At 34.6% G+C, this 11,361-nt stretch overlaps 2 protein-coding genes across 2 annotated transcripts; both read left to right on the top strand.

Annotated features, from left to right (window-relative positions):
- On the top strand, window positions 1–3,098 carry LOC106767111 (protein cornichon homolog 4). The gene is made up of 4 exons (XM_014651942.2): window positions 1–337; window positions 1,136–1,317; window positions 2,586–2,708; window positions 2,795–3,098. Exons 1-4 carry the CDS (start codon window positions 266–268, stop codon window positions 2,829–2,831), a joined length of 414 nt encoding a protein of 137 aa, XP_014507428.1. The 5' UTR covers window positions 1–265; the 3' UTR covers window positions 2,832–3,098.
- A 1,307-nt stretch (window positions 3,099–4,405) lies between these two features.
- LOC106765686 (ATP-dependent Clp protease proteolytic subunit-related protein 2, chloroplastic) lies at window positions 4,406–8,797 on the top strand. The gene is made up of 9 exons (XM_014650382.2): window positions 4,406–4,595; window positions 4,688–4,731; window positions 4,813–4,885; window positions 6,757–6,877; window positions 7,055–7,192; window positions 7,305–7,421; window positions 7,848–7,916; window positions 8,002–8,097; window positions 8,512–8,797. Exons 1-9 carry the CDS (start codon window positions 4,534–4,536, stop codon window positions 8,647–8,649), a joined length of 858 nt encoding a protein of 285 aa, XP_014505868.1. The 5' UTR covers window positions 4,406–4,533; the 3' UTR covers window positions 8,650–8,797.
- Window positions 8,798–11,361: the final 2,564 nt, after the last annotated feature.

The following is an 11,361-nucleotide window of genomic DNA, read 5'->3' as shown; positions in this document are numbered from 1 at the left end:
GTTCACTATTTATTTCCTTTCTTTTCCCGGTTGGACTGGCAAGGACCCTTAAATGGTGAAGTTGGCACACGATTCTTAGCTTCTCTGAGTGTTTGTCTGTCTGCCGAATCCAAACCCTCCGAGGTTTCTTTACTGTATTCCTTCTCGTGCGGTGCACCCTGCCTCCGAGCTCTTTCTACTGCCATCGTGTCAATTAACATCGCATGTTTCGAACGCGTTGTGCTGCAACTGAAATCGAAAACCAGAGAAAGAGAAGGGAGGGAGCATGGCTGATATCTTTGCGTGGCTCATCTCCTTCTTTATCCTTATTGCCTTAATTGTAATCGTCATTTACCAGGTCAATCCCAAAAGCCCTAACTCATACTTTTGCTTGTGTTTTTTTTTTTTTTTTTTTTTTTCCTTTTCAATATCTTGTTAAAGTCAACTTCGGAGCAATTTAAAGCGCCCCATCATCCAAAAATTGGTTCTTTAGTTCAAACATTCAACAGGGTGTATGCTTGATTGTTCCACGTGTAACTTTGATTGCTATGGGTAATAAGAATATGAAGTCAATTCGTATTGTAAAAAGTCGAGGAAAAAAAAATACTTACCAATTTCAAGCGAATACACTTGAGATGAAAATTATGTGCATACTGGTTCTTATGCGGTGTAAAAAAGTTTCGCAACATTTTTATAGGTAAGGGTCTAGGTCGAATATTTCCTCAGAAGATGTACATCAACGAACAAAATGAATATGTCAGAGTCTTTATGATACTCAATTAACAAATATATGAACATTCAATTTTAATTAAACCGTGGGGGGTCAAAGATTGATGCTGGTATGGTTAGGTTACAGTACATATGTGCTTATTATAATTTTGAAAAGAGGTCTATCTACTAGTTTTCTTATGTTTTATGTGTTCACGTCTTCACTTGATCAATTGTATATTCCAGAAGTTAGGAGCCTCATCTAGCTTTATGTCCATGTTTTGTTACTTTTATGTTTCTGCGTCTGAAGATTGTGAAGTGTTATTACCACCAAAACGTGTTTTGTCATTGATATGTTCTCCAGGAGTCTTATGAATTTGGTGTGCTTTCATCTTTTTTATTGTTGGTATAATCTGACTGGTGTTATGTTATTTAACATTTGTTGCAGTTAATGTGCCTGGCAGACCTAGAATTTGATTATATAAATCCATATGATTCCTCATCTCGAATAAACAAAGTGGTATTGCCTGAATACATTATACTAGGTGTTTTATGCAGCTTCTACCTCGTCACTGGGCATTGGATAATGTCACTGTTCTGCGCTCCTTACCTCTACTACAACGTGAGACTGTAAGTTTTCTATCAAATTTAGAAGTAATGCAAGTTCATCGTTCATGAAATATAGCGGTTAATGAGTATTATGGCTTTAAGAAAACATCTAAGTGAAAACAATCCATTTCTGTACGCTAAGAGTGGATGGCAGATTGAGTTAGAAATTTTAATCTTTGCATTCTTTGGAATTGAAGTAATGTGACTGACCAGGCATGATACAAGGCAATTTGATTGATATAATGTAAGTTTCAGTTTACACTTCATGGAGTTGCTAAGCAGCCTATATGTTATGAAGTGTAATATTCTGTTCAAGAGTAGTTTGGGTGGGGGTTTGGATTTGATTTTGGGTTCTTTGCATTATTCTGCACTTTCATTCGAGTATAGGAGTGCTAAGAGAATCAAACCATATCGGTTAACCAAATTTTTTACCATATGGAAAGTTTGTTCATTCTTTTTCATGGTATTTTTTCACTGGAAAAAAGGGGCTGGGGTTGATTGGCAATTTCTCTTGTATGATGAAGTCAGTAGGCCTCGAATTGTTTTTTTCTTCTGTGAATCTCACTCTGTATCCTCCATCTTCTACTATCTATCTAGGTGCAGAACTATGAACTTTATGTTATTATATTTTTTAATCCATGTATTGTAAAAGTTCATTGTAGTTGGTTTAGTTTTTGTTGGAATTCAAAAATCCAAATGAAATGGGACAAGCAGTTCAATTTGGTTTCTAATTATAAAGGATTAGTGAGGGCTAATTTAATGGACTTTGATTCTCAAACTGAACCAAACTCGGAAATAGCACTTAGCATTCCTAATATTGCAAATCAGCAAAAGGAATGATGTACGCATGATTCACCCACATGAAAATGAATTCAGTAGGTGAAACTTACTTTATCCCTTTTTATAATTGATAATCAGGCTTCATTCTTATATCTCTCCATGTTACTTAAGGGAATGATTTGGTATCCAAAAATTAGTAACTCAAGTTAAAAGTTACTCTTTACCCGAGTTCTTTAGGACAGTCTATGCACCTTGGATGCCCCTTGCCTGTCAAATAAAGGAGTTTCCTGTTGTAGAGTTCAGCATCAGTTTCTCATCGAAATCACCTAGTAGCATTTGTGTGTGTCCCAGCTACCATTTTTGTTTAGTTAATGGTTTCTTATAGTTAGATTAGAGGGGATTAAAGGGTATGACTTGTTTTCATGCTTTAATATCCTTATCATCTTAGTATGCTCTGGAATGTGCTTAGCATGGTGTTGCTAATTACATATTTTGTTCCCTTTGAACAGATATAGACAAGGAAAACATCTGGTTGATGTGACAGAGATATTCAACTTGCTCTCTAAGGAAAAGAAGCAACGGCTTGTCAAACTCTTCTATCTTGTTTTTATCCTTTTCCTATCCTTATTTTGGTATGGTGACTAGCAGAGAAAGTGCCAATGTTCTTCAAAAGGAATTGCTGTTAAGTTATTATTCTTACTAATGGTTTTTGGTGCAGGATGATCTACACATCTTTGGAAGATCAGGATGATTGATGTCTTGATTTGTGGAGGCTTCTGGAGTCTCAATGCAGCTTGAGGGCACTAATTACGACTCATATAAGATGGTGGCTTGTTTCATTGTTGGACATGGACCAATTGGATATCTGGTTCTGTATAACACACTTCAAAGCAGTTTTATTTTTCTGTTCGATTCATGCTTGTTGTAGTAAATTCAAATTGCAAAATCTTGCCTTATATAACCTTTGCCTGTACGCTTAAATTTTTAAGTTATTTAGAAACTCACATTCATTAGATGACCAATTTCTTTTTTATAAATTAGATTCTTCGGAATAATAAAGTATCCTAAAATATCCTATACATGGATACGTGATCTGAATTGGTACATTGTAGATTATTAACCTTAAATATGATTTATATATTAAAACAAAAGGCTATCTATTATATATTGTAATGATATAAAAAAATTATCTCCTACATTACATGAACTAACATATAATTTATCTTAGAAATAATTTACTAACAATAATTTTAAATAGATTAATACTGTATTTTTATATTAAAAACACCTAGAAATATAAATTGTTAAATAATATACTTTATTAAATATTTTTCACATCTTGAAAAGTTTTTGCCAGGGAAAAATGGAAAGATACAAGTGGCGAAAAGAAAATTAAAAGATTTATATTTTCGATCATTGTGCAATTTAGTTCTCTTTAAATATGTTTTATATGTTTATTATTCATTTTAATTAAGTAAATTATTTATTAATAATACTTTGAATAAGTGTATCTAAATCTATGTTCAGTTCAACGAAATTTTAAAAAGTAAAATTTATGTCAAATTAAAAATGATTTCAAATTAGTTTTTTAAAATATAATTATTGAAAAAGAGAGAAAAAAAATTATAATTTAACCTCATTCATGATTAAGAGAAAAACGAATCTTGACCTGTAAAAATAAGTTGTTTTTTACAACAATTATTATATTAAAAGTACAAAAGTATTTAATGATTTTCTATAATATATCTATATTATTATATAAGAGATTTTTTAGGTATATATACTTTTTTAAGGATTAAATATGTATTAAATATACTTTTAGTAAGTTAATTTTCAATGAAAATTAAAATTAGTTTATTTTTAAAATTTTGATCTATTTTATTTTCTCAATTTTTATAATGAGTTAATTTAGTCTTTTTATTTCAATTTTGTTAAATTTATTTAATGTTTTAAACATGTTTTTCATCTAATATTGAAATAAAAATTAGCTGTGTAAACAATTCAAATATTATCGTTAAACATTTTTGAAACATTAAATAAATTTAATAAAATTTATTTAAAAGAATTAAATTTACATATTTATAAAAATAAAAACTAAATTGTATCAAAATTTTGAATTGAAACTAATTGTAATTAAGAAATTGTGATTGAGAAAGAAATTGAAAAAATCAACCATAATTAACTATACTTAACTGTATTCAAAATAAAATAAATTGTACATTTTTAAACTGAATTATTAACGAGTATAATTACTTTTTAGTAAAAACAATTTCAATTTTTTAAGTTTAAAAAGTACAGATAAATTGTTTTTAAGTTCACTATGCCCAAGGAGGATTCAAACAACATCGTCTCTAATATCCATCCATTCATCTTCATTCCTGGAAAAAGAAGCTCCTTTCTTTCCTGGTTCTTGGAGCACAAAAGTGCGTTCCCCTATCCGCTCATAATCGCTTCAACATGGCGGTGGCACCCTACACCACCGGTTCTGCTCCTCGTCTATCTTCCTCTTCCAATTTTAGGTCTCAGTCTCTCTCTCCTTCTCCTCCAAAATTATATATTTTACTGTATAATTTAATCAATGCTTCTTGCTTATCTCTTTTTGCGGTTTCAGCGTTGCCACCAAACTCTACTCCGGGTTGAAACTTCAATCGGCGAGTGTGTCTCATTCCATCCTTTTCTTGTTATCTTTCAATTTTTGGATTTCTCTGCTTGTCCGTTCATCGTTTTCAATTGCAGGTTCTTTTGGAGCTGTAAAACCTAATGTAACCGCTGAATTTTATGGGAAAGTACACAAGACTCTCCAGTGTCGGTAATCCTTCACTCTCCTTTTCCAATTCATTTTTGTTTCTTCTTTGCTATATATAAATAACAAACAAGGAATCAATTCTGTTTTCCTTTTTGTCCTCTTCGCAGCTCATTATTAAGTAAATAATGCATATGTAATTTTTCTTCCAATTGATGTGCTTGATTTCTGCTATATTGTTTTGCTACTTTGTATGGTCGATTTATAGACTCTGATTCCATAAATATGCAAACGAGGCACTTCCATTCCCATGTAGTTTTTCTTGCTGCAGGAAGGAAATCCCACTTATTTTGTTGTTGATATTATTGGGTAGTAAGTAATTTTAAACAGCAACAGAGTTCACGGTGGCCATAACACGAGATATCATGTGTGATTGCAACAGAGAGTTAGGAGTAGGTATAAAGTTTTTGACAGTGAGTTAGGAGCAGTTACATACTTACATATCGTTAAATATGTTTTTCTTAGGGGGATAGATGTGTTGTTTTTTGGTAATTTGTTTAGATAGAGAACTCTTTTCTGAAAGAGTTTCTGACTCTGGACAGCAAGTTTTGTTGTATTCTATTTATTTTGTGCGACTTAATTATACTTTTCGTCAATTTGACAATGGGCATTCTATTGCTTTGGTCCTTCTTGCCGGACTTAAAAGTGGTTGTTATGTAGAAATTGAATTCATCATTTCAGTGACTTATGTGACTGAACAATTGGGTTCATTGGAGGTCAAAATTGATGTTTCCTTCAAGAGAAAAGATAGGATCTATGGAATTTTTCATGACTGAAAAGCTGTTAACGAAGGTGTTGGCCTATCATCTAGAGGAGCAAAATGAAAGTTCTAACTGCAATGATAGAGATTCTGCAGGAAATGGGTTTAATTTGGATCATCATCACCGCTTGATGAATATAGTATGGAACTAAAAAAGGGTGGAACTGCCTATTTTAGTGAAAAAGACGCCATTAGATGGATCGCAAGGGCTAAAAAGTATATTGAAGTCAGAGTGCAAGTGAGGGTGTAAAAGTTAAATTGGAAAAACTAAGTATGGAAGGCTCAAGCACTCATTGGTTCAATTTATTAAGAGAATTTGTGGAACATTTAACTTTTGGGAAAATTTATTGTAGCCTTGGTTTCAGGGTTAGAAAAGTGGAGGCTCACGCCATTTAACAAACCACAAATTGATAGAAAGGAAAAGCAGCTTCAGGTTTGGAGAGAAATTTCAACCCTTATATTTTATGTGCAGAGAAGCAATTAAGATTGTTAATTTTGTGATATAATAAGTGCCAAGTGAAGATGGCAAAATAATTGGTATTTGAAGTGGACAAAGGTAATGTGGAAGAGCCAGTTTCCTACTTTCGGCCTTCAAGACATCTAGGATAGTTATTAGCAGCAAGGAAAAGCAGTTGTTATATATTAAAATATATTCAATATAACTATCACTAGGAGTGTATGTATTATAAGAATTTGTTGAATAGTGCCATGTTGACAGTTAAGGAAAGAATGTCTGGAGCAATTATATAAGTATGTCATAGGGTGATTGGTGAGTTGCTCTTTTGGTAATTTGGATAGAGAACCCATCTATGTCAGAGCCTTTGACACTGGGACAGCAAATGCTGTTGTATTTTATATGTATTCTGTGATTTAATAATCAAGTTCTTTGATATATCAATTGGTATTCTACCAATATTTCTTAATTAATTTTCTCGGTACAGATGTGAATTGTGAAGGGCGTTCTTAATAATCTTTGACCAAGCAAAAGTATGGATACAACATGGTTTACACTAATTGGGGGTGAATGATATATCATACTTTGTAGAAGAGTTTGCCACAAATTTTGTGCATTGTTTGAAACAGACTGATGCAAACTGTATATTTTTCATGTTTTCAGGTATGCCAAACCCAATCCATCAAGGGCAAGTATTCGAATGATGCCCATAGGCACTCCCAAAGTCCCCTATAGGACACCTGGTGAAGGAACTTGGCAATGGGTTGATATATGGAATGCCCTAGTAAGTCATTAGTCCTTAGTGTATATTACTAATTATACACTTCACACATGCAAAATATGCTGGTTTTCTTTTGTACTACTTAGGTATATGTCATGATTCATATGTGAACCTCATGTTTACTTTAGGTATTCATCTCTTTTTTAAAGTAGTACAAAATCTAGTTCATTATTGATGCAGTATCGAGAACGTATCATCTTCATTGGACAAGAGATAGATGAAGAATTTAGTAACCAAATATTGGCGACCATGCTGTATCTTGACAGTATAGAGAACTCCAAGAGGCTCTATATGTACATAAATGGTCCTGGTGGTGATGTAAGTCTTGTGACTAAGTGTTCTATGATCAATCAATTAAATCCTTCTATTTCTTGCTTCATCTTGTTAATTAGGCATGATTTTAACTTGCCTAAGCTTGCCAATTTTGCAGCTTACACCAAGCATGGCTATATATGATACAATGCAGAGTTTGCAAAGTTCTGTAGCCACCCACTGTGTTGGATTTTCTTATAATCTTGCAACATTTCTCCTTGCTGCTGGTGAAAAGGTACTCCGTTGATAAAACTCGTAAGTTGACTTTATATGATTAGAAATTTCTACTCCCAATATTAAACAAATTATCCAATAATGACTTTAGGCTCGTGTAAGGAAAAAGATAACATTAGCTAGTACTTGACATGTACTACTGTTTATATTTATAGCATATCTTTATCTTTCATGAATGACCATTTGTTCAGAAATAACACTTGTGTACTTTATTAAGAACGAGGATATATCCCATACAGAACTGGGATCACGCAATTAGATAAAAAATGGAAAAAAAAAAATAGTAATGAACATTGAATTACTCTTTCAGTCATTAAAACTATCATACAGTTGTGCCTTTAGCTCATTGTATCGAGTAGAGCTCACTGGTTCATTGAAATGGGTCTGACGATCTATTAATCTTTTCATGAAATTCTGTTCTATCTAGGGTCATCGTTCTACAATGCCTCTATCTAGAATTGCCCTTCAATCTCCGGCTGGAGCTGCTCGTGGACAGGTATGTCTTGTCTTCATAGGTATCACCTCCCAGATGATGAATGAGATTTTTTTACTTTAGATGCTAACATCATGAAAATTGTCAGGCTGATGACATTCAGAATGAAGCAAATGAACTACTCAGAATCAGAGATTACCTTTTCAAAGAGCTGGCTAAGAAAACAGGTCAGCCTGTTGAGAAGGTTAGTTAATCCAACAATGAAATTCATGGAGTTAAATGAGTTTGTGAGGTCTGTGCTGGTTTAAATAACACGACTATCCAACTTACTGCAAGACAAGAATAAATCTTGAATTGAAAAATCTGTAGCTTTTCTTTGCTGATGAAGTCAAATTCAACTCTTGGTTTGTGTAGACAAATTTGTCCACGAGCAATTTTTTGAGAAAAAAGAAAGAACACATTTGTAATCCACATTACTGAGTATTATTTTTCTCTTCTAGAAGTGCTCAAGGATGTGCTTGTGCTTTTCCAACAATTGTTCTTTGCCTCCTTCAATTTTTTATTTCAAATCCGTTTTTCCGATTGTGCATAATTTAGTTCCATCCTTCATGAGTTTTTTTGGCGTAGAAACTAATTTGTAGGGAATGCATCTCTTCAGGTTACCCTTGACCTGAGCAGGATGAAACGTTTCAACGCACAGGAAGCGGTTGAATATGGACTCGTTGATCGAATTATCAGGCCGCCACGCATTAAGGCTGACGCTCCTCGACAGGATATAGGAACAGGCCTTGGTTAAGAACACATTTGTAATCCACATTACTGAGTGATATCACTGAATCAAAAATTTGTAATATTGTTCCTAAATTTTTGGAGAATTTATACTAATATTTGGATAGTTAGAACCCGTTCTCTAGATATTGATTGCTTGTTTAGAAGTGAATGAATTCGAATTTATTTGAAAGCAGTTAGGTAAGGTGGCTCATACGTAGTTGCTGTGACCTTCGTCACTTGCAGTCGCATCATAATTGTACTGAATGATCATTTGGTTAGTCATAGACAGTATACTAAGTTATTAATAAGATGCTTAGACAAACCATCCCTAGGATTGATTGGTCGTGGAGCTAGGTTGACTCGTTAATTCTCCAAACAATTGACTATATTGTAAAACAACTTAGAGATAAAGCATGATTAACAATAATTAGATTGTAATCAGATCATTGTTAATTATAAGTTTATTTTAAAATCTATAAATATTAGTTTTAGGTAATTAAGTCATTGTATTTAGGTTTAATTACTTATTTAGTCTCCAAGTTGGGTTTTGAATTTTCGTTTTGTCCTGTTAATATTTGCTCTAATTAAAAAAATAGCTTCATTTTTAAAACCGAGGACAAAATGAAAATTTAGATCCTAGGAGACTAAATAAGCAATTAAGCCTTGTATTTATTACACCATTAATATTTGAATTGTCTAGAATTGACTTTGACAGCATAATGTTTATTATAGATACTCTTCGAACGGTTTAGATAAATGATTGAAAGAAGTTTGGACGAACAATTATAAGAACACTTGAAGTGAAAGATAGTTTTTGGACATTTAGATGATTTTTTGGACATTGAATGTTGAACTCGATCTTACATCTCAAAATATTTTTGACGCTCACTGTGGGTTGAGTATTCAATAACCAACAAACTCTATAATGACTACAAGAATATGATGAGCTAATATCGTGGCAGAAGAATCAGATGACCATTCTAGCAAGTTAGAGATGATAAAAAACATGCAAAGGCATATGGAAGAGGAAGTATGAAAAGGAGCTTATGCCTCTTAACCATGCTATATGAGTAGAGCTCTCAATAATTTGTGCCTCGAGCCTTAGCATAACAACAACAATAGTTTTAGCCTGCCCCAACCAAGTTTAGAGAAGACTCGTGTCGGACAACATGAGAACGAGTAAGGAGAACTCGTCCGTTCAGATGATGAATGCGGTTAACTTGTTGCCTTTCATAGCGACCATCATGGAAACCCTTATGCTTATGGTTCCCTTAGTTTTTGAGAAGTATGATGGGTCGACTGATCCGAACGAGCACTTAAAGATGTTCGTCAACTAAATGGCCTTCTACATTGCCGACAATTCGGTGTGGTGCATGACATTCTCCCTTTCCCTCGAGTGAGAGGTGTTGGCGTGGTTCAATTTCCTACAACCCAAATCCATTAACAACTTCACAACTACCCACTTGTTGACATGTAATTTACCATAAGTAGGTCGTACCACTTGACCATTCTTGCCTTAGTCAACCTCAAGCAAGAAAAGTATGAGTCTCTTTGCTCTTTCATAGGTTTGAGGAAATCGTTCAACAAATCCGAAACCTTAGCCATGAGTCTGCCCTCACACATGTGATAACAACACTAAAGCTTAGATGTTCATCGATAACTTGTGTATGTCGCCAGCTAAAACCATGGGAGAGTTTAAGTAGAAGGCCACACAGTATATGTAGAGCCATGCAGGACTTCTGCAAGCTCCAGAAGACGCAATAAGCTTCCATGAGCGAGAAAAAGAGGGCAAGAAGCCAAACATTGTGGCAACTAGGGTGGCGAGTCTCAACCGAGAAACATACCCTGTATGCCACATTTCCAGCAGTACACATAGTTAAGCACACCCAAGGCCAAGATACTTGAATAGGCTTTGAGTGTCAATTAGATTCCCCCTTGAAGGAGGAAGGTTACACCCGCACGAGTTGATGCCAACAAAAACTGCCTTTATCAAAGAATATGGAGCACACTATTGAGGACTACATCACCCTTCCTGATAAAATTAAGGAACTGATTTGTACGGGAATGTGAAAACCAAACGAGAGGATAGGAGCCCTCCCGTTAGAAGGATTCCTGAGAGGAGGAGAGAGCGTTCCCGCCACTCCTTTAGGATCAAGCTGTTATGCAAACTCCAAGCTTGGGAACAGGAGTCAAAGAAAAAGCAGTCGCACTAACACCATCTCAAGAGGATTCGTGGGAGGCAGGTCTTCATTGTCGACCCACAAGCGTCTCGTTTGAACCCTAAAGACTATCCACCTCGTGGATAGAAAATAGAAGTCCATGTCGCCCATCACACTCACGGACGAGGACTTCAAGGCTCCTAACCCTGACTAGGACAATCCCATAGTGATTACGACTAAGATAGCTCTGTATAGGGTTAGTAAGGTGTTGATCAACTAGGGGAACTTGGTCAACATCCTCTACTGGAAGATGTTTCTCGAGATGGACTTATCAGAAGATCTCATTGCGTTGTACAATAAGCAGATAATGGGCTTTGTGGGAGAAAGAATAGGCATCAGAGGCTACATAGACTTGAAGGCGAGGCCGGAAACCAAATGGGACAACAAGGAGATGCATGTGAGGTATCTCTTGATAGAGGCTGACACCTCTTATAACATGTTGATCAAGCGACAAGGCCTGAATGTGTTTGGTGTTATAGTCTTTATGCCTTACCTAGCACTGAAGTTTCCCTCCGAAA

Source organism: Vigna radiata, chromosome 7, assembly GCF_000741045.1.
Source record: "Vigna radiata var. radiata cultivar VC1973A chromosome 7, Vradiata_ver6, whole genome shotgun sequence".
NCBI classification, from domain to species: Eukaryota; Viridiplantae; Streptophyta; class Magnoliopsida; order Fabales; family Fabaceae; genus Vigna; species Vigna radiata.
This window is presented reverse-complemented; position numbering and strand designations above follow the sequence as displayed.

Bases quoted from the DNA above. Each gene is read 5' to 3' on its own strand.
- LOC106767111 (XM_014651942.2), top strand. From the start codon at position 266: ATGGCTGATATCTTTGCGTGGCTCATCTCCTTCTTTATCCTTATTGCC. The intron at 338-1,135 runs GTCAATCCCAAA...CATTTGTTGCAG, and splicing joins TTGTAATCGTCATTTACCAG to TTAATGTGCCTGGCAGACCT. The intron at 1,318-2,585 runs GTAAGTTTTCTA...CCCTTTGAACAG, and splicing joins CTCTACTACAACGTGAGACT to ATATAGACAAGGAAAACATC.
- LOC106765686 (XM_014650382.2), top strand. From the start codon at position 4,534: ATGGCGGTGGCACCCTACACCACCGGTTCTGCTCCTCGTCTATCTTCC. The intron at 4,732-4,812 runs GTGTGTCTCATT...TTTCAATTGCAG, and splicing joins GTTGAAACTTCAATCGGCGA to GTTCTTTTGGAGCTGTAAAA. The intron at 6,878-7,054 runs GTAAGTCATTAG...TTATTGATGCAG, and splicing joins TTGATATATGGAATGCCCTA to TATCGAGAACGTATCATCTT.